This window comes from Leptodactylus fuscus, chromosome 4 (assembly GCF_031893055.1).
Source record: "Leptodactylus fuscus isolate aLepFus1 chromosome 4, aLepFus1.hap2, whole genome shotgun sequence".
NCBI classification, from domain to species: domain Eukaryota; kingdom Metazoa; phylum Chordata; class Amphibia; order Anura; family Leptodactylidae; genus Leptodactylus; species Leptodactylus fuscus.
Genome location: NC_134268.1, coordinates 140895343 through 140918438, shown reverse-complemented (window position 1 = coordinate 140918438; position 23096 = coordinate 140895343). Strand labels below are relative to the sequence as shown.

Sequence of the window (23096 nt, the reverse complement as noted above, 5' to 3'; positions counted from 1 at the left end):
ACGCATGTGACACACTTAAAACTGCCTGTCTCACTTCCACAAAAGTGATGAACTCTAGTTTCCTTTATAACTGCTGAGTTATTATTAGCACATTGTTTGAGAGGTGAGGCGAAACTACATTTCAGAGTGATCTGCAGATGTGAAAAACATTATTAAAGAGAACCTGTCATCAGAATTGGGGCTCCAGAACCAATACCATTTCCTTCTTTGCACGAGTAGTGAGGTGTAGTCTGCTAGAGGTGAGGTCCATCACATGACGCTGAACATGGACTGATTTTTATCCACTAGAAGTAAACCAAGAATGACAACAAGCAGAGTTCTAGAAACCCATGAGGAATTGATACAGAAAATATCATGGAAAATTGTATAACTTTATACAAACAAAAACATTTATTTCCTGAAAATGAATACTTTGATGGTGTTGAGGGCTCCTTGAACAATAAAAATGTCACTTAAGCTGTGCTAAGAAACTTTCTGTAAACACAACAGAAAGCATGATAACATTTCCCTAATCTGTGCTCTTGCGGTAAAATCTACCGCCTTGGGTGGGGAAGTAACAGAAGTGTCACATTGACATGACAACAGGGTTTAGTGTATGTTATATGTGCGTTTTTTCCACATTGATTCTGACATGTCTGTATGGGAATAAGAATAGTAAACAATGAATGCCCTCCACTGCTGGGAATGGAAATCTACTGCACAAACTAGATTATAAATCAGCATTGTTGGAAAAAAAGAAGGACTCTGCTTCATCTTTCTGCGGTTTCAACTTTGTATTCAAACAGCTTACTTTCCACACTGATCTGACATGTTTCTGGCTGAAAACTTACATGAAAAATGTTTGCAATCTTCTTCTAATTGTTTCCAATGGGAAACTACAGCAGGATGCCATTGCTCACAAAATGGTCTGATATCGGATTGTGAAACCACACGCTGAAACTGCACCCACAAACAGTGCACACAGGATACAAAACCAGGACACTATGTACACTTGAAATGCTTGGACATTGTATGCCACTGGCATTGCTGGAGGTTTCAAACTGTGTTTAATAAGCTCAAGATTATACCTATCCTGGTTCTAGATGTTTCCTCTGAATTCTCTAACCCTTTGTTAGGGAATTGCCTGTTGAGCTATTCTCCAGTGGCTACTTCTAAACCCTGGAACGAAGGGAATGACAAACAGTGACTTCTAAATGTGACCCAGCTCCTATCCCCACCAACTTGCCTCAACTACCCTAGGCGGTAGAGGACAACTGGGCGACTTTCCCTTCTCTAGATACATGATACACCGAACAGGACAAGACAAGACAACGCAGAAGAGGAGTCAGCAAGCCAAGGTCGAGCCTGAGAGACAAAATAGTATCAATTCGCAATCCAAAAGAGTAGTCAAAAGCTAAAGAATTTGGACATTTGGTATCACTGGAAATACCGTGAGTGGGCTGTGTTTTCCCTTTTCCCTATTTTTCCTCTTTGTTTGTTGTTAAGAGCCAAAGAACAGAGGTCAGTAAATACAATATAAGAGCAAGGACAAACGCTTAGCAAGGTCAGAGCCACAATAGCCAGCAATCATGTGTGGGCTGATGAACTGTTTATAGGTAGTTCAGAACCGGCCCCAGGCCCGATTGGCAGATAAGCTGTCAATCACAAGCACAAAAGTTAACTCTAAAAGTGCTAACACAGAATGACAAGAGTCCGGGAGCAGGTAATCATGAGCGGACATTCCTCCTGTGCCGTAAAGTGCAGCTAGAGGACAGCGCAAGAGTACGAACGGGTGAGGACGTAACACCCTAACATCTCGCTTCTTTTTCCGGGAGCCAGAACAAACCGGCTCCCGTAAAAAAGAACTGACTGCTCCCATTGATTTCAATGGTAGCCGTCTTTTTGGTCAGGATTTTGAGGCGGATACAGCCTCAAAATCCTGACCAAAAAACTCAGTGTGAACTTACCCTTAGTGTTTTTTTCCTTTGGTTTGACCCATGGCACATCCCCTGTTTTATACTCTTCCCTTGGTAGTTCATTTTTGGCTTTTGGACCTGCCTGACTTTTAATCTACATTGCTACACAGCTGTTTAATTCTTTTCTTTGTTTGTATTAATTCTTCTAGAAATATATAACTAAGTGATCACATACATTCTATAGAAATTAGTGCAGCATAAACTCACACAGCCGGCAATAAAAATGTTATGAATGTTATCCTTGCTAAATATATAGAAACAATTGCCAAAAATCTTGAAGAGCTGACTGATCCAGGCCACATCACTCACTGTCCTTCCATAAACTTAATAAACCATATCCCATAGAAAATAAAGCTTGAGAACACATACTGAGCACTTGCAGACAAAGCAGTTGGCTCTGGATTGATAAATGCATAATTTATGATCCAAATGAAGTTCATAAAATCGAAAGGAAATGCTGCAGTCTGTGTCATGTTAGGGCTGCAATCCATGTGTTCCTTTCTTAAATCTTAATGTCTTTCATGAGATCAGCCGTAAGCATGACCAACTTCCCGATATAATGGAGAGTCTTTGTGAAAGTAAAAAAAATATGCTGCAGGGTTTTACGGAGAATTGAACTCTTCAGTCAAAGTTCAGATCTATGCAATACGTTGTCTGTCTGGTCACAGTGGTCAGTTGAAGCAGAGGTGATTTACATGCAGACATTTATACAGCAGAGGAGTACAAAGATTTCCCTACGTATCTGATTTTTGAAGATTTTTACTGAAAGTTGTAGTCTCCTTGAAAAGATGACAATGTTTGACTGTGGATTTAGAATCCCAGAAGGTTTTCAATTTTCAGCCACATTATTCTCTGTTGTGGTGACTTTAACAGCAAATATCACACAGTTTTTGGGGTGAAATACTTAGTCAATTGTCAATTTTTTTCGTATAAATCCTTCAAACTCTAGTCATGCTGAATTTAAATAAAATAGATTATTGAGTGCCATTCCAGGAAAAATGGTGGAAATGATTGACATGCATACATGTCAGTGCGTTCTACATTTTACACCTAAAAATATACAGTGCACTTCTGGTATATGATCTGCTTAGTACTACAGTAATTTAGAAGGGGTCACGGGGCTATACCATGCCCAAACAGAGAAATGTGGTCCCGGGGTGCACACAGGTAAAAAGTAGTACTTCACCATGTTGTCTATATGATTTAGATAGTAGTTAGATGTTGTTAGTATGTTTGTTGCTGAGAAAACTAATTCTCATTTTGATTTTTTTCAGGTCTATATCTTCAGATCAGATAAGGCATCTGGATCTCTGGTTAGGATCTTTCAAGCTCTGGGCAAAAAGGTGAGTTTTTGTAGTTGATGGATTTCTGTTTTTATTCTACAGATATTACACAACAATCCTGATTATTGTAGTTCACTGTGTGACAAGACATATTTTATAGCCTGAACTGGTTCCACAGTAAAACTGGCCATTTTAACGTTGCTAGTATTAACTACTAATATAATGGTAGCCACCTGGCAGATCTCTGATGGCAGATTTGAGGGAAAGATGAAGAGAATGTTGGATTTTAGTACTCAGAAATTAAGAAGCAAACATTATGTAGAAGTGCATCAGTGAATAAGAAAAATGTTCACATTACTCAACATTATATGTACAGTGTAACCACAGAAAATTCTAAATTGTTTCAGTTTTCAGCAGTTGCCCAGTTTACTAGATCCATTTTCATATACCCTGCTAGGATATACAGTCCTGTTTTCTTAGCCAGAGTCAATAACAGTTGCACAGATTGTCTCTCACTGTGGAGGACTCACATAGTCTTGTACTGCATTACACAGCAACCTGTTGACTTGAACTGACATTGTGTAATGACAATTTCAGGCAGTATTATTCATCTCAATGTTGGGAACCTGCAATAATGTGCCTGTTTTAAGTTGAGTGAGATTTGCTTAAGGTGAAACCGCAGCTAAAACGTGTCAGGTTCATTTTTTTTTACATGGCGTTCTTTATTCAGTTTTGCTGTGGTTTTTTTTCAGAATTTTTTTCCCCTATTAATTATATAGCGAACACACTCGCAAATCTGCTGCTAGAAAGAACATGCTGTGTTTTTCCTGAACACATGTGGATTTGAATATGCAGCTTTTACACTAGGTTCACACTAGCATTCGGGTTTCTTTTCTTCCGATCCGAAAAAAGGAAACCCTATCCATGGACCCCTTAAACTATAATGGGGACCGTCCAGTTTCTTCCCAAAATTGATGGAGAGAAAGTCCTGCTTGCGTAATGGGAGACGGAATCCCCAAATGGTCAGCCAACACTGGTGTGACTGTAGCCTTACAGGGTTCTTTCTTTCCACAATCTGTATATACCTATATATAAGATTAATGAAATCTTATTGACTTTACTGGTATAGTATTTGTGTATGTGGCAAACAGAGACACATACACAAGTGGTATTAAATATGACAGCAGCCCACACTATCATCAGGATAAATTATTAAATAATATTATATTGCATCAGTTAGTAAATAGAGATGTACGAACAGTGAAATATTCAATATTCGCTTTGAATAGCCCCTGAATATTCGACTATTCAAACGAATATCGAACCCCATTATAGTCTATGGGGAAAAATTGCTCGTTTCAGAGGATCCCACTCTTCGTCTCAGGAGAGTCACCAAGTCTACTATGACACCCCAGGAAATAATGCCAACACCCTGGAATGCAACTGGGACAGCAGGGGAAGCATGTCTGGGGGCATCTAACATGCCCAAGTCACTGTATTACGTCGGGATCCCTGTCAGCTTGTGATATGGGAGCTGACTTTTTCCCATAGGAATGCATTGACCAGTGTTGATTGGCCGAATGCCATACAGAGTACAGCATTCGGCCAATCAACTCTGGTTCTGCCGGAGGCTTGTCTGTGAGGAGGCGTAGTCTAAGATCGGACCAGAATGGAGACTGCTGTGGACCGATCTTAGACTCCGCCTCCTCCGGCAAAATCAGCATTCGGTCAATCAACGCTGGTCAATGCATTCCTATGCCGAGATGTAGCAGAGCTGGCCGTGCGCTCAGCTCTTACACCGGAGATGAAGCAGAGCTGGCCGTGCGCTCAGCTCGGCTACCCCGGAGATGCAGCCGAGCTGAGCGCATGGCCAGCACTGCTACACTGGAGATGAAGCAGAGCTGGCCATGCGCTCAGCTCGGCTACTCCGGAGATGCAGCTGCTGAACCCTGCTGCACTCAGCTTGAAATAGCATATTTTACATTTGCTCCTATTCTCAGGGGTGTCTTTACTTTATTACTAATGTAGTAAATATGGTTTCTGCAATGCTCCCACTAAATAACTAAATAATGCAAGTAATGTTTGCAATCCAGCAACTCCCCCCTCCCAAATTAATACATTTTATAGTGAAGCATTGGCATTTTATATATCGCATATTCTGGGTGTAGTTGGGAACAAAGGATAAAGGTGGATAAAGGCAGTTGCACATAGCTGTTAGCTGCATCACCTCATAGATTTAACCTGACCCTGGTCTATAGTCTCTCACTCTGCCAAATCAGTATCCCTGTTCTATGCTGAGGAGGTTCAAAAGACCGAAACAGTGCTGTCCATAGCTGGGAATCTGTTCCTTTTGGAGTAGAAATACTAATTTGGCAATAAACCTTGCATCATGTCAGTAGGCTTAATAACTGATTCATGCATGATGGTAAGGCACTGTTCTCCTAATTACATCCTGGAGAATAGATTTGCATATTTTTTACTCATAGATTTAGGTATTGATCACAATTCCCTTTTTATGAGTACATTTAATCCTATAGCACTGTCGGTGGTATTATTTAAGTACGATACTGTTTAATACAGTCTGTTTCCATCAGCCTGAACACTGTCAGGCTCTTGAATTATGCTATAGGATCAATGTCATTAATATGTAATTGTGCTCATTGATCACTGTCAAGTGGACATTAACATGGCTATGGACAGTTATTGAATATGCTAAAGCAACCTATTAAGTGGATGGGCAATATGTCGTTATGTAATTACTGAAGATCTATTCTGGCATTGCTTCTATGGCAGCTTCATGCACTGCTGGAACATTAAAGGTGCTCTATAGTTAATTGTTATATATATATATATATATATATATATATATATATTATATATATATATATATATATATATACTAGCCTCTGCTGCTGAACTTGTTTCTTGCAATCTTCTGTGATTGTTCTGGCATCTCAGTAGCTCGCTGGGATGCCATATAATGAGCGTATTCAGCAAATTGCTGCTGTTGATGGTTTGGCTGTTCTGGCGTTTGGCAGCACTTAAGGTGTCCTGCTGCTGAACTTGTTCTTCACACCGTGCCTGTGATTGTTCCGGCATCTCAGCAGCTCGCTGGGATGCCATATAATCAGCGTGTTGTGGGCGTTGATGATCCGCCTGCTCCGGCGTTTCGGCAGCTCTCAAGTTGCCCTGGCATTGAAATTGTTGTTCGCATGGTGCCTGTAATTGTTCTGGCATCTCAGCAGACGTCTGTGACTTCTAGCTACCTTCATAGCTCTCGTTGTTTGCGACAAATTAGATTTTCTTTTTCCCGGCATGTTTAAAGTTGAGAAACTGCCAATTTGGATTAAAGCTGTTTGCCCATGTCAGTTTGTCTGCAGTGCTTGGACCAGATCAGATAATATACAAATGCTTGAACCCTGAGGGTTAGTGTGTGTTTACACATAGAGATAACAGCCCTGGATTTCTCAGAAGCTGAGATAAGAACAGTGTAATATAGTATGTGAACATTAATTCATAGCAGTCATGAAGCCATGTCATTTATCGGGATAAAAAGTAGCCAATGTGTTAATCGAGGTTATAATCTATCTATGTGCCAAATTTCATTCAAATCTGTTCAGCTGTTTTTGCGTGATCAAGGAACAAACACACAAACATACAAAGTTTCACATTTATAATATTAGTAGGATATATTTACCTATCAGTAGTCCCTGATTGAACCAGATACGTTTTTATACTACACTAGCTGGTACCCGCGACTTCGTCTGCGGTGATTGTAGAAGTGGGTATATACAGGCGCGGGTAAGGTTTTCGTACTGTGTATAAGGTATGGGATATAAAATGTAACTGTGTATCTTGTTGTTGCTGTAATTCTGAGAGCACATGAGACTTTTGTGTTGAATGTAATTTGTATTTCAGCCGCTATACGGTGTTGGTATAAACTGTACATAGTGACTTTGGGACAGAGGTATTTCAGGTTAATATACTTCGATATACGACATTGTATGATTTGTTATTTTCCGCCAGTACATGTAAGTTTTGGGCACAGGATACTCTTGAGTAAGCAAAGTCTGGCCCTGTGCATGACAGTTTAGTAACTCCATGTGCCTCTTATTAATAGCAATTAACCCCATCATGTCCCTCACATTAACCCCAGTGTAAGAGTTACTGATAGAGATGAGCGAGTACTGTTGGGATCAGCCGATCCGAACAGCACGCTCGCATAGAAATGAATGGACGTAGCCGGCACGCGGGGGGTTAAGCGCGCTGGCTACGTCCAAGCGGAAGTACCAGGTGCATCCATTCATTTCTATGGAGCGTGCTGTTCAGATCGGCTGATCCCAACAGTACTCGCTCATCTCTAGTTACTGATATGTGAGAGACTTGGAGGTAATAATTAAGTATCTTCATTACTGAGGTCTTTTATTAGTACCTCCATATGTCTCACATATTAGTAACCTTTATATGGGGCACACAGGGGTTAATATGAGGGACATGATGGGGTTTATTCCTATTAATGTGAGGCACATGGAGTTACTAACACTAAACTAATAACCCCAAATGCCTGACATTAATGAGAATAGGAAGTAAAGGAAGGTAGCTGTGTGTTTCTTATTTTCAGTTTGCTAGCAGCTTCGGCAGGAGCTATCACTATAGCAGGCAGAGACTTGAGCGATTAAGCTCCACCCCCTGGGTTTCCTGCACATCTCGCAAAGGGGAGTGTCCTTATGCCTCAGCTCTAGCAGAGACTTTATTTAACTCTTGCAGGTCCTGTGCTGCTGGCGTGCCAGTGAAATATGGCAGGAGTGCCACTCTTGGCATGTGTGCCAGGGGTTGCTGACCTCTGCTGTAGAGGGTAATATGAATTTTGTGGCTTGCTATGGTCCAAAGTGTGTGAGATTGCAGAGATAGTGATGTGAGTTTGGGTTTTGTGGGGGTCCTGGGAAAAACGTATGTGTGCTATTGTGACGAAAAGTAGCCTATTGCGCAATCGAGTGTAGGGACTATGTTTGTAGAAAATTTCAGCCAAATCGGTGGAGCGGTTTTTGCGTGATTGACCGCCAAAGATCCGAACATCCAAAGGGTCCTGGGAAAAACGTATGTGCGCTATTGTGACGAAAAGTAGCCTATTGCGCAATTGAGTGTAGAGACTATGTTTGTGGAAAATTTCAGCCAAATCGGTGGAGCGGTTTTTGCGTGATTGACCGCCAAAGATCCGAACATCCAAAGGGTCCTGGGAAAAACGTATGTGCGCTATTGTGACGAAAAGTAGCCTATTGCGCAATCGAGTGTAGGGACTATGTTTGTGGAAAATTTCAGCCAAATCGGTGGAGCGGTTTTTGCGTGATTGATCGCCAAACATCCGAACATCCAAAGGGTCCTGGGAAAAACGTATGTGCGCTATTGTGACGAAAAGTAGCCTATTGCGCAATGGGGTGTATTAACTATGTTTGTGGAAAATTTCAGCCAAATCGGTCAAGCGGGTTTTGCGTGATTGACTAACAAACATCCGAACACACAAACCCACAAACATCCAAACTCACAAACTTTCACATTTATAATATTAATAGGATAAGTAGTGTTCATTTATCAGTATGTATTAAAAGACTTTTTATATTATTTAGTTTTAGTACCAATTTTAAAGTTAAACAAAGTAACATGTTTTCACTTTTCTGTTATCCAAATTAAGTGCAGAACATCTTTACTTGGGCAGAAATACTGAATACTTTGTTATGACAACTTGGTTACAGATGGGCTCTTACTTTGGCTCCTCCTTATGTGCAGTTGATCTGAACGCTGACGGCCTATCAGACCTCTTGGTAGGGGCACCCATGTTCTCTGAGGTCAGAGATGAAGGGCAAGTTACTGTGTACATCAACAGAGGGAATGTAAGTATGTCTTGTGATAACATGTACACATTAACATAATGTCATGTACGATAACATGTTGAAACATTAATAAACCTTTGTCTAAATTAGACTTGAATGTGGATATCAACGACAACTAATTTCTTTTAATGCTCTGTTAGAAAGTCTCCTTTTTTGTTTTATTTAGGGTCATTGGTTAGAGATTTAGGACTTTATAATATGGGGCAGTTTTTGTGAAAACACTACATTATGTGTAAACAACGCCTTAACATATTTGTTCAGTCAGTTGCCCTGATGCATGAAGAATCAGGTTAGTAGTGTGATGAATTTTAAAATTTTAAAATATATAAAATAGTTATTTTATATTTATAGACAAGAAGCTAATAGGAAATATGTTCATTATTTGACTGTCACTTTAAAGGCTCATGACTGCGCTTTGCTTTTTTCAAGACTATATTAAGGGGAGTGCATATATTCTTCTGTGACCTCCTCTCTGTTGATTTCCCTTACACATAAATCCATTTTACTTGCAGACGTATAGTCATTTCCTAGAATTTACAGACTTTGTAACCCAGCATTACATTTGGCTGTGTTTCAACAATTGCGGGTCTTTCCTTCTTATGAATGTTTCTTACAACATGAAAAGGCAAATCATGAATGCAATGCTTTGCCAGCTGGAAATGGAAGTCATTCAGGTTACATGCTTCTCTAGTAAACCTATTACGTTAATCAAGTTTCTATTGTCTCTGACCTGGTTTGGTTATACTGACATTGTTCAGCTCTTTCTTCTGTAGTTTACAGATTGAATTAGCCTAAAGTTATTTCCTCGTGTCTCCTTGTGTATCTGTATCTTTATTATCTTGTTTATTGAATTCTTGCAGAATCTAAATTGTTAGCCTAGGTTCACATCTGCTCTGGGCTCAGACATTTGGGTTCCCCTGCGAACCCGAATGACAGAGAGCTTGACCGCGTTGTCCTATGTGTGTCTGCTGTTTTTATATACTGAATCTGGCAGAAAGAAAAGTAATCCGTACATATTAAATCTATAGGGAAAACGCTTGCAATTTTGCAGCTAAAATTAAAATGGTGTTTTTCAAAAAACACCTGCAAGCTTTTCTGCTGCACTTTTTTCCTTAATTTGTGGATCAGTGTAACTAAAATCTCAATCATGGTAAAATGCAGCATTTTTTCTAGCTAAAAACTCTGCATTTCCGCAGAGCATTTCCGTGGGGCCTTAGATTTAGGCCAGGGTGTTTTACAGTTATGTTACATTATGTTTTACCAAAACCTGCGACAGTGTACAGTTCCTGCAAAGTGAATGGGAATCTATGGAAAAATACGCACAGAGGACACACCGTTATGGTATTGGAAAGAACAGAGTGTCAATTATGCCTACAGATACACTGGCACTGGTTTTTTCCGCAGTGCTTTTTTGCAGCAGCTCACTACGTGGGACCTTAGCATTAAAGGGATTTTCCTACAAGTATAGCCATATGTAAATTTGCAAACATTGAAAATTTAAGCACTTTAGCAATTATCTAAAAATTTGAATATATATTTAATAATTTTGCAGTGGTGACAGTCTGTTTTCTTGATCGGTTACCAATGGATATAACCATATGATATGAATGATTTCCTTATTGTGGTCAGGTGTATTTTGTCAAGCATGTAGTGCCTGTTTGTTAACCTGTTCATGATGAGGAAATCATGGCCGGGTTTCTGATATGTGTCAGACCATAGAAAGTTCTTATGTTCATTGTCAAATTCATTGCCAACTGATCAAGATAAAAGTCTGTCATCACTAAGATGGTTAGAGAAAATCTGCAAAAATGTTTAACTTCCAGATGGATGCAAATTTAAATATAGTTATTTTCAATGTGAAAACCCTTTAAGGCTAAGGCCTCGTTCACATCTGTGTTCGGTATTCCGTTCGGGGGGTCCACTTGGGGACCTCCCTGAACGGAATACCGAATGCATTAAAAAGCAGTTAGCTAAGAGACCTCACGGACCCCATAAATTATAATAGGGTCCGTGTGTTTTCTGCTCGGTGTCCGCACAAATCATGCGGAGAGAAAAGTGCTGCTTGCACAGAAAGTCTGCAGAGGCTTGGTAAACACATACTTGGTAAACCTGCTAGCGTTTTCGTAGTTATAATTGACATACTGCGATTTTCAAAACCATGACAGTTTTGGAAATCACAGTGTGTCTGCGGCGTGTATTTTTTTGCAAAGGATGAATGGGATTTGCTAGACTGTAACATACCAGGACTGTAAAACGCCTATGTGTCAGCTGGGAAGTCTGTGCAATGAAGATTTGCTGTTGTACAGTAGGTATATCAATGGTAATTTACTGTTAGGTTAAGTTCAAGCAGCAGAAGTCATTTAAATGAGAGGCAGATGTTTCAATTTCCACTAACTGAAAAAAAATCAGCCAGTGGAAAAAAGAGCCCTCCTGCTCGATCTACAGGTGAATTCAGACTGGACCTCCCAGTGATATGAATGAGAGGAGGAAACCTGTCTAGTAGGAAAGATTTCAGCAGCAGATTTTACAATTGCCATGTACATGTTATACTTATTGTAGTAGTTTATCTTTATTGTTTATATGTCTTCACAGTTTATAAAACACATTCTCCCCAGTGTAAGTTAGAAAGCTTGTTCTCTTCTCAGGTGTTTCCTGCCAATGAAAAATAACCGTCCATTGGGACAAGATTCTATTAACTGTCTCACTATTGTGCTGTTTTTCAATCCGTCTTTTATTTCCTGTTTGCCAGGGTGTAATGGATGAACAAATTTCATTGAATGGAGACAACGCATATAATGCACACTTTGGGGAAAGCATGACTAACCTTGGAGACATTGATGATGATGGCTATCCTGGTGAGTATTCAGTTATACAAATGTAATTTTTTTCCCTCTTGGACCTCAACTGCTTGATGAACAATAATTTGAAGGCCTTTGGATATTTTATTCTGTTTTTTTTTTTTTTTTTTTTTCTTGTAATAATAAATAGCATGCTTGTTTGCATCCTATATATTAATAAGATTTCTCTACTCTATATGTAAGACATGTTTGCAGATGTTTAAATACAGTACATATCCAGTCTATAGAAACAATCCATGGATATGTGATGTATAGACCAACACTGACATAGTAACAATACCATAGCCTACATAATTTATAATAAATTATTACAGTACTACATGTGCTTTTAATTAACATGTTACATGTAAAAAAAAGTATAAAACTCTTTAGTGATATCCTGGGTGTAGTTCTTCACTCTGGGGATGAAAGGGGTTAAAGCCTGCTTGTGAATGAAGTGCCAGTGCTTTTGCAGCATCAAATGAAAAATGCAAAGAGTTGAATTTGGTGGCGGTAGTAATAGGTCCTCTTTAACAATCAATCCATTTTTTGCCTTTTTCTATTGTTGGATACCAAAAGCCATAACTTTTTTATTTTTCCATTAAAGTAACTATTTGAGGGCTTGTTTTTTTTGTGGGACGATATGTAGTATTTATTGTCAACATTTGGGAGTACATATATTTTGGGTTACAAATATCTCATTAACTTTTATTAACTTTTTCTGTGATGATAAATAAAATAAACAAACAAACAAACAATAAACCCCCCCAGAAATGTTACCATTGTCTTTTTTACACAATATATTTTGTCTCATTCACCATGCAGTTAATCCCTTTCACTGTCATGGATGTATGTCATACGTCCTGACAGGTAGGCATTTCAATAATCTAGGGCATATGTAATACGTCCTACTAATGTCGATATCCCCAGATCCATAAGTTATTATGATGATCTTAGATTCATTATAAAGAAAAGAATCTAATCTTTAAAGTGAATCCAAGATAGATCATTTTCATAGCCCTTACAGATCTGTAGATATTGGTCTTTAAAGACTTCCCCCTTCAGCTTCAGCCAGAATCACAGGACAATATGAAGGAGAAGGAGAGGCATGGTGGGGAGAGCTTCTTTCTGCAGAGAAAATGAGAAAAAAAACTATCATTCTTTCTGTATAAACTGGGGGTGGGAGGGATCTCATAATATGCCAATCTTAGTTATCACATTACTAAGAATTAGGGATTTTTAGCTATTGATTTTACAGTTCGTTTAGCGAGATGGAGAATTGAATCAGACAGAAAGGTCTGTTGTCTGAGACGGTGACCTCCATGAAACTACAGAAAGCCACAGTAATGTTAGGGGGGTCACTCTGAGATCACATGACCCAAGTGGGGAGAAGAAGACCCTGAATTTTCAGATAGAAATGAATAGCAAAATAAGGTACCATATGTATTCGAGTAGAAGCCGACTCGAATATAAGCCGAGGCCCCTAATTTTACCACAAAAAACTGGGAAAACGTATTGTCTCGCGTATAAGCCGGGGGGGGGGGGGGGGGGGGTGAAATGCAGCAGCTACTGGAAAATTTCAAAAATTAAAATGGTCGGAGTTTTGGGGTGCAGTAGGTGCTGGGAAAGGGGAGGGGGTGTTTTGGCTGTCTATCTACCCCTTCCCTGAGCTTGAGGACTGTTTTTTTTTCTTCCCCCACTTGGAATTCAGTCTGTCTGAATATAGGGCAGCGGTTCTCAACCTGTGGGTCGCGACTCCGGCGGGGGTCGAACGACCAAAACACAGGGGTCGCCTAAAGCCATCGGAAAATACATATTTCCGATGGCTTTAGCAGCTGAGAAGCCGCGCTACGTTTTGCAGCAGAGTAGATCCTAGTGGGCTGAAGGACCTGCGATGATATCATGACCATGTGATCGGACTCTGTGGGCAGAGATATTTAGTACAGTGCCGAGTTACACAGGAAGAGGAAGCTGCAGTGAATGGAGACTGTAAGGTCAGATGGAGAGAAGAGACAGCATGTGTAAGCAAGGGGGGGGGGAAGGGAGTGCAGGCTGTGTGTGAGCATGATAGGGGGATTCAGGCTGTGTGTGAGTATGATAGAGGGGTTCAGTCTGTGTGTGAGCAAGATGGGGGTGTATCAGGCTGTGTGTGAGCATAATAGTGGGGTTCAGGCTGTGTGTGAGCATGATAGTGGGGTTCAGGCTGTGTGAGAGCATGATAGTGGGGTTCAGGCTGTGTGTGAGCATAATAGTGGGGTTCAGGCTGCGTGTGAGCATGATAGGGGGGTTCAAGCTGTGCGTGAGTATGATAGGGGGGTTCAGGCTGTGTGTGAGCATGATAGGGGGTTCAGGCTGTGTGTGAGCATGATAGAGGGGTTCAGGCTGTGTGTGAGCATGATAGGGGGGTTCAGGCTGTGTGTGAGCATGATAGGGGGGTTCAGGCTGTGTGTGAGCATAATAGGGGGGTTCAGGCTGTGTGTGTGAGCATGATAGGGGGGGTTCAGCAGATTTTGTGGAAGAGAGCTTTTGTGATTAATCACTATGTTTAAATTATGTTTGATTTGTAGCAATGAGAATACATAATGCATATCAGGTATTTACATTCCTAATCATAACTGTAGCAAAATTAAGGCCTGTTCACACGGGCACAGAGGGGGCAGATTATGGTGCGAAATCCACGTCATAATCCGCCCCCTCACAATGAAGGTCTATTTAGACCGCCAGGCTTGTTTTTTGCATGCTGCCGCTCACGGAGAAAAAAAAGGCGGGCTGCCCTTCAGGCGGATTCCGCGGCTCGGTGAGCCGTGTTGTCCGCCTGGCGGCAGCAACCTCCCATTGATTGTCCCATTAATTGTCCCATTAATTAGTTGGCCCATTAATTTGAGCAGACTCTGGGGGGGAAGCCGTGACAGTCGTGGCAAGCTTGTTTTGACCCGAGAGTGATGCGGCTCCCCGTGTCACTCTCAGTGCCTAAATCCACTATACCGCCCCCTGTGTGAACTAGCCCTTACAGTTATGAAGTAGCCACCAAAATTATTTTTTGGTTTGGGGTCACCGCAACATGAGGAACTGTATTGCGGGGTCACGGCATTAGAAAGGTTGAGAACCACTGATATAGGGTATCTGCAGTGCTCCTATTAACCCCTTCCTGATGGAACAGGAGCACTGCAGATACCCTGTTTGCAGTAGACCAGGGACTTTCATACACAGGGATACCTAATATATATGTGCTTCACAGTAATTTTCTACTTTTATATGTATTCTAGGGAAAGGAGGGATTTAGAACTTTTATTTTTTTTATTATATTTTTCTTAATTTTATTTATTTTTTTTACTATTTTATGGGAGATTCTAAACATTACTATTGCGGCTGGCCATAGACCCCTTTTTGCTTGACTCAAGTATAAGCTGAGGGGGTCCTTTTCGGCATAAAAACTGTGCTGAAAAATTCGGCTTATACTCAAGTATATACAGTAATACTACCTGATTTGTATATATTGGGGAAATAGGTACATACCAAATGAATAAAAACAAAATTATGAGTGTTTCTTTAAGTTGTATTTTTATATACAGTATGTTGTGCGCTCTCAATAAATGTAGTTTTTGGTTTCATAGCTGTGGTTTGCTGTGTGCAGTATTCATTTTTTAACAATTAGTGGATGACAGCAAGGTATTGCTTGGCTTCTGTTTCAATGTTCTTGAGAGTCCAAACTCTGGCATGTAAATTGTAAAGTGTTGAGACAGAAGTAAAGTTCCCTCTGCCAGCCCCTTGGCCCCCAGGTGCTGGGAGTTTGGCACATATAATGACCTGCAATACAGTGATATTGCAGAGTATTATACAACTACAATATTATTATTTTTTAAAAAAGTGCAAGATATTTTTAAGAAGTTAAAATGCACTCAAAAAATATCACAATTTTCCCTAGCAAAATAAAATAATAAATATACACATACTTGGTATTGTTGCATCCAAAACAGCTCACTCTAAAACATTAACATGTTATTAACCTGCACAGCCGGGGTGGAATATAATAAAAGTGAAATGTATGGTTGCCCAGAACTTAGTGGCTAGTAATGACACATTTTCCACATTATATCTGACCTTATAGTCAGTTGTATCAGCATTTGCAAGATTCATCTCATGAAGATTCACAAGTTTCATTCAGACTAAATACTTCTGAACTGCAAATGCCATTGCCATGCATACTCTGGGGTCTCTTCAAACCAGCAGAGATTCATAAACATAACAAACAGTGTTACTCGGCCTAAGCGGTTAAGCAGTCCCTGATGTCATTCAAGAGGCCTGAACAGGATGGAGACACGCACTCCAGAGCCCAGGAATGGTGAGTATCACTGTTTGTTATGTTTACTCACCTTCCCTGGGCCTCCACTTATTATACTTTGAGGTCCCAGAGTGTAATAGTAGTTTGTGGGTGGCAACCCCAAACGTTTGGGAGTTTTGCTGAACCTAAAATTTTGGGAAAATTTGTAATGGGGACTGGTTCAGTTAGCCCTATATATGTGCGTCTATTGGACATTATACTGTGTGGAGGCACCACTATAGGACATTATATTGTGTGGAGGGCCGCTATAGGACACTATTCTGCATGGATGGCTGCTATGGGACATTATTCTGCCACAAGAATGTTTGGTATCAATGGGGGAGCATGCTTTCTGAACATCCCGGGGCCCGTGGTACCCGTTATCCTCCTCTGTTGTACAGTGAACCCAAAGTTGTCAGTATACACACTTCTGCTCTAGCCATCCCCTTCTTTGTAAACAATGTGCCATTGGAAGTACAAATATGAGTAAATAAATATATATATATATATATATATATATATATATATATATATATATATATATTTGATTATGTATGCGTACTAACATAGATTAACAGAGACGTGACAATTTACATATTTGCTACCATATCAAATAGTATTTGCTTTTTAAGCAGAGAATTTTCCTGACCATAAGCACAGTTTTTTAAAATCTCATATAAATATATAGTATTCTGCGAGTATTATTTTTTATTCCTTTCTGTCCGAATCCTTTTCTTATGCTTGGTAATGTGATTTCACCCTGACCCCATAAAATCTACAGTAGTTAAAGGTGTTTTCCCATGAATATAGCCATATTGAGGTTTGTAGACAATTAAAGTTAAACATTTTTGCAAATACAAGTAATAAAAAATTTGCAGAGGTGTAAAGACTTTCTGTAATCATCTTAGTGGTTGTCTTGATTTCCGATGGATACAACTATAAATGAATCTAAAGACCTAGATCAAATAAAATGAAAATACCGTCCGCTATCTTTTTCTATGAACATCTAAGTAGAATTTCAGCACAGAGGCTTAAAGCCCTTTACTTGCTTATCAGTGTTTTCAGCCACTTTCCATGGCTGTAATGCAGCACAGCTTCCCATTCAGATATCATGGTGTAAAGAGAGTGTTGATGTCTTGTCTTAGCACAACTTAAAGTGTAACTAAACTTTTGAAAAACTTTTCATGTTCTGGCAGCATTTGTATCATTAATAAATGGTGAAAACCAAATACTTTGGGCTATGCTAAACCCAAATTAGTTGCACCATAGGGGCTGTACTGTGTAGAGGGGCCACTGTGGAACATTATATAGTGTGTAAATGGGGCATTATACCATATGGGGTCAGCAAAGGGAGCATTTTACCATGTGGGGGCCAGGTAAGTGGGTGCTATGTTTTGTGGGGGTGGGGTGGGGGAGTCATGTCTTTGCTTTTTACTACTCTGGGCCTGATTTGTTTAATTTGCCTACAAACAGTTGCAAATACTTTGTCTTTTACCTGGAATCAGTACCCTGTGCCTGCCCTTTAGCCTTGAATGGCCTTATGCATCATGGTCTATATGCAAATCTGCAAAATCAGGCTTCATCCCCGATGCACTTGAGGTTGTTTATCATATTCATAACAAGATGAAAATCTCTTCATTGCTTCATTGGTTTGTGACCACAATGGTCTGATGGCATTATAGGCCTCTGCAGTTTCACTTACTTTTTCTTGTATCTGAACCTAGTTTACAATCTCTGCACCTCCCTAGTAAATTGCATTTCTTAATTTTCTGTATTTTTTTAAATAGATGTTGCAATTGGAGCGCCAAAAGAAGATGATTATATAGGGGCTGTCTACATATATCATGGCGATGCAGATGGAATTGTTCCTCAATATTCAATGGTTGGTAGATTATTGTCTTTTGAAAGATAAAAGGATTACTGCATGAAAGCAAGACTTATTTTTATGCTGTTACATGTTTCTAATAATCTGATGTTGTTATATAAGTAGTAAAGTTTATATTGTACTTCAGATCTTGTTTACTGGATTCTCAATTGTATTATTTCATTTTTAGTTTTTCTCTTAGGACCCTTCCCCCATTTTTCAGTTAACAAAGCACTTGTTTCATTCATTATGTACCTGTTACTCCAATATATGTAATTCTCCAACTATTACTTTATTTACTGGTTCCTTTCTATCTGAATCCTTCTCTTCAGTTATCTAAGGGTCCATTCACATGGAGGAAAATAGCGCTTTATTTGACGCTGAATTTTCAGCGCTGAAAAAAAAAGCCTCTCATTGATTTCAATGGGTTCTGCTAGCTTTTTTTCCACTAGCGGAATTTTCTGCTACTGGAACCCATTGAAATCAATGGGAGGCTTTTTTTCAGTGTAGAAAATTCCGCAAGTGGAAAATCACGCTAGTGGAAAAAAAAAGCTAGCAGAACCCATTGAAATAAATGGAAGACTTTTTATTTCAGCGCTGAAAATTCTGTGCCAAATAAAGCGCCAATTTCCTCCATGTGAATGGACCCATAGTTGTCTGAGGGTTCTCATTTAAAAAATAGTTTACACTGGCTATTGAAGACAAGAAAAAAAATACACAGACACAAAGTTGTGTAGATATCACATCTGAAAGCCAAAAAGCCCCATCTCCTTTATTATATACAAAAAGCAGTGGGAAAGCACTTTCGTGAATGTGAGCAATCACACAATGCTTGATAATGTTTAACGGCTATTATTCACGCCCCTTTTAAACTATCTGTTGGGAAAACTTTGTGAGATACGTCTCAGAAGGTTCGGCCAGTGGTTTCACTAGATGTCAAGGACTGCTGAGGCTTTTCTTTGGGCCTCAGATGAGGCTTTTGTTTGGGCCTCTTCGCTCACATGCAGCATTGTGTCGCTTGTGTCTATGCCTCACAATAACACGTAACCCGCTGAGGCCCAATCACAAGCTTTGCAGTCCATGACATCAGGCAGAAGATCCGAAGATCCTAGGCTTGGGAGTTGCAGACAATGGAACCCATCTCAGAAATGCAGATCATTTATTACAATTTGACCTATCTGGTAACTCCAAGAATCTTCTAGAAGAAATCTTGCAGTTCTAGTGAATTAGAAACACATTATAGGTTTAACAGTTATAGTATTAACCATTTATTTTCTTACTGTACTGCTCGATTTGAGTCAGCTGAGAGGGCCTCCACTACCATAGAGCCTAGTGCAGATGCACCATTTGCCCTACGGTTAAACTGGTCCTATATGCCTCCACTGATTGTAAAGTGCTGGCATATCCTAGCAATAGACCATCACTGTAGGTGAATGTGACGAATTAATGCTCTTAGATTGTACCGTATATTATCAAAATTAAACACAACCTGATATCCCTCCTGACATACTGTACTGTTTCTTTAAATCATTACATTCCCTATAAAATTCTGGATCATTGTTTGAACTTAAAGCATTGTACTTTCCCTCTGTTTTTCTCCTTGGGACTATGTGAATAAATTGACATGTGAGCATTACCAATAGCATGTGTTCTAGTACAGTCTGACAATGTCAGCTCTTATTGGCCATTCCTTGTAGACAGGAGGAATGGTAACAGTGCTTCAGGATTGCTAGTATATAGGGAAATCAGACAAGAGAGATGAATGTATAACAAAATTTTCTTTTAATCTTACTATGTTGTTTTTATTTAGCGGATATCTGGGAGGAAAATTAACCCAGGCTTGAGGATGTTTGGACAGTCAATTTCTGGAGGCATTGATATGGACAAGAACGGTTATGTAGGTAAGTTAGACATGGGTTATGGAAAGACCATAGTCACTTTATTAATGTAGTACATGTAAATGTCTACATTAGTCATAGCCCTATGTCATGAACCATTACCATGGAAAGGTAGTAGGAGTATATAAGATTTGTAAACTCATAGTTTATGTTATACTAGACAATTCACAGAGTAGTTAGATCCATTCACTTATACTCTAAATTTCTAGCTGTTCGCCTTTCATCTGAAAGTATTTTTCCTTTGGCAATATTTACATTTACAGAGAGATAACCTTTAACATCTTAGTATGAATGAGCTGAACTTCTCAGCCTTTGCTATTCCACTTCCATTCCTAAAGTGTAATACCTTATGTACAGGAAAGTAACCCGCTGCCATTGTGCTATATTTGATACATATACAATTGTTGTTCACTTGTCTCTAGAATTCTTGGATAAGTTTGGATATTAGATTATAGGAGTCAAGTTTTACAATAATTCCTCATTCCTCAAGCACAGTTTAGGGTGACTTTCCATATACCTTTGCTGTACATCTGTTTAATGTTCCATAAGTTTGACCTGGGGTAATTCACCATATACACATGTCACAGAGGTATCCACACTCAGCTATTACAAGGGCCTGGAATCTTTCCATTACTCCCTGTTATTTATAAGCTGTGCCACACAAGAATGTTTCCGCTAACAGAATGAAGACAATGGATTACTCGGGAGCTAGAAAATACTAACTGACGGAAATTAAAGCAATGTTTTGTTGGTTATCAGGTGTTCACGAAATACATTGGGGGAAATAACTAAGAAAAATGTGAAAGAATTCTGGCTGAACTTGTGCCAAATACTTGGTGTACATGCCATGACCCAGATTTATCACGTGTTTTAGACATATCTTTGAAAAGGTAGCAGCAGAAACACAATATTGATAGAATACATTATGTGTGATATAAACCCCTGTGGCCACTTTAGGATTCAGAATGGCTGTGTCTTCCTTCCGATGACCTTATAACACCATGTAGATTGGCTGGGATTGCTAGGGAAATAATGAGCGAATTTAGCACCCTTAAAAATTTAAGTGACTTTAATGTACCTGTTATTTACAACGTATCATTTGTGTTTCAGATGTGACCATTGGTGCTTTTATGTCAGACAGCGTGGTGCTTCTAAGGTGAGAAACTATTTTTTGGGTGTGTTTACATGGATAGCTGTAAGCTTGGATTTTTATATTGCTATTATGTAGAATATATTGAATGTAAGGCAAAAATAAAATGATCAAATCAAATGGGTCATGTAAGGAATAGATAAAGCAAATGTTATATATTTGTAATAAGTATTATCATTTTGTAGTCTAGTTTTCTGGCTGCCATAAGATACATGCAAAGATAGAAAATCAAGAATTTTCTTCTTTGCATTTCTAGAGTCAGAAGTTAGGAATATCCAGTAGATGAGGGAAATCTTCATACTATAAACAAAAACATGTATTTTTGTGTATTTTAGGCTGGGTTTACACCAGCACTTGGATTCCGATTGGGGATTCCATTCCCGAATTCACTTGAAAAATGCGGAGAGAAATGTCCTGCAAGCGGGACTTTTGTCTACGAATTTCTCAGGCAGAAACCCGGCGGTAACTGCTTTATAAGCGGATTGAGTTTCCGTTTTTTGGGTCTCCAGAATAATGGAAACTCAAGCACAGGTGTGAATCTAGACTACGAGAAGTACTATGTAAGCGGCCATTTTTCTTGTGGCCGCGAGCATGCGCAGTCGGCATTGCCCTAGGCCCAAGGCCTAGAAGTTACAAGCCACCGCCGGAAGAAGATGCGAAGAAGACCTCGTTCCAGACGAAGATAGAGACGGCGCTGGAGAGTTCTCTGGCAGCATTGGGGTGTGGAGAAGACAACGAAAGGTAGGAGACGAATAGCCTTTCTTAAGGCTATTCCGATGTGTTAGAAAAAAAAAGGGTTTGAAAGATAGGATCCCTTTAACTTAGAATCCAACAGCTTCAAGCTTGTGTTACCGTACAGGAGTAAAGACTGTGAAGAGGCCACAGTGCTGAATTAATGCTATGGTCACATTACCCTCAGGATTCTTGGGGCCCTAGAAGTCAGGCCACGACCAATTGTTAAATGATGGCATATATTAGGGATAGATACTGTATCTTAATTAGTCATATTTGTGCTACTAATGTTCATTATTGCAGCAGTTGTACCTGCCTTAGGCCCGGTTCACATCTGCGGAGAGGAGAGTAGTTCTTGAGGTACTTTTCTCTCCGCATGACTCGTGCGGACACCGCGCGAAAAACACACATACCCCATTATAGTCTATGGGGTCTGTGTGCTTTCATTGTTCACCGCTTTTTTTTTTTTTTCATTAAAGTCTTTATTGAAGATTTTCACAGAACAATAAAATCATCAAAAGGAACAATTGAATTTGTAGGTGGAGGAGGTCAGGGGATGAGTGGAAGTACAATCATTTAGAATGGTAGTGGAGGGAGAAGGGACGAGTAAACTCTCTGACGCAGCAGAGAAAAAATGTAACAATTAAACGAACAGTCAGAACAAAAGAATAAGCAAAAGGGTACAAAACCCAACTAGATAATGAGGGGAGAAAAAGAAGGTGTAGTCACCCTCCCTAAAGTGCGGGGGTGCAGCAGGGTAGCTGGAGTAAAAGAGCGATTCAAAGGGGATAGGAAGCAGAGGGAGCTAAGAAAATAAGAATAAGGGAGGAGATGGAGTACTGTTAAGGGAGTCATGAAGAAAGGGGGAAAAAGGAGGACTGGAAAGCAGCTGAGTAATAGAAAGTGTCCCAGAGGAGCCATGTTTGTTGGTGAATTCTATCTTCACTCTTTCATTCAGCAAGCAGGCTTTCCATTCTATGGATATGAGGGAGTTCCTGCAACCAGAATGCCAGTGACCAAGGGGAGGACGATTTCCACAGTCTCAGAATGACCGTCTGAGCAGCAACTAGCATAAATCCAGCTCACCACTTTTTAATGCGTTCGCTACTCCATTCGTGGTCGAGGGGGGGGGAGTGGACCCCCGAACAGAATACTGAACGCAGATGTG

General features: G+C 39.8%; 1 protein-coding gene across 1 annotated transcript in view; it reads left to right on the top strand.

The window, feature by feature from the left end:
- ITGA9 (integrin subunit alpha 9) overlaps window positions 1-23096 on the top strand; it is a 306868-nt gene that overhangs the window by 61022 nt on the left and 222750 nt on the right. Inside the window, exons 8-13 of the mRNA XM_075271089.1 lie at window positions 3230-3298; window positions 8989-9126; window positions 11876-11981; window positions 18072-18166; window positions 19959-20049; window positions 21157-21202. Of these exons, the coding sequence (XP_075127190.1) occupies window positions 3230-3298; window positions 8989-9126; window positions 11876-11981; window positions 18072-18166; window positions 19959-20049; window positions 21157-21202 (545 nt within the window). The remainder of the gene's footprint in view (window positions 1-3229; window positions 3299-8988; window positions 9127-11875; window positions 11982-18071; window positions 18167-19958; window positions 20050-21156; window positions 21203-23096) is intronic.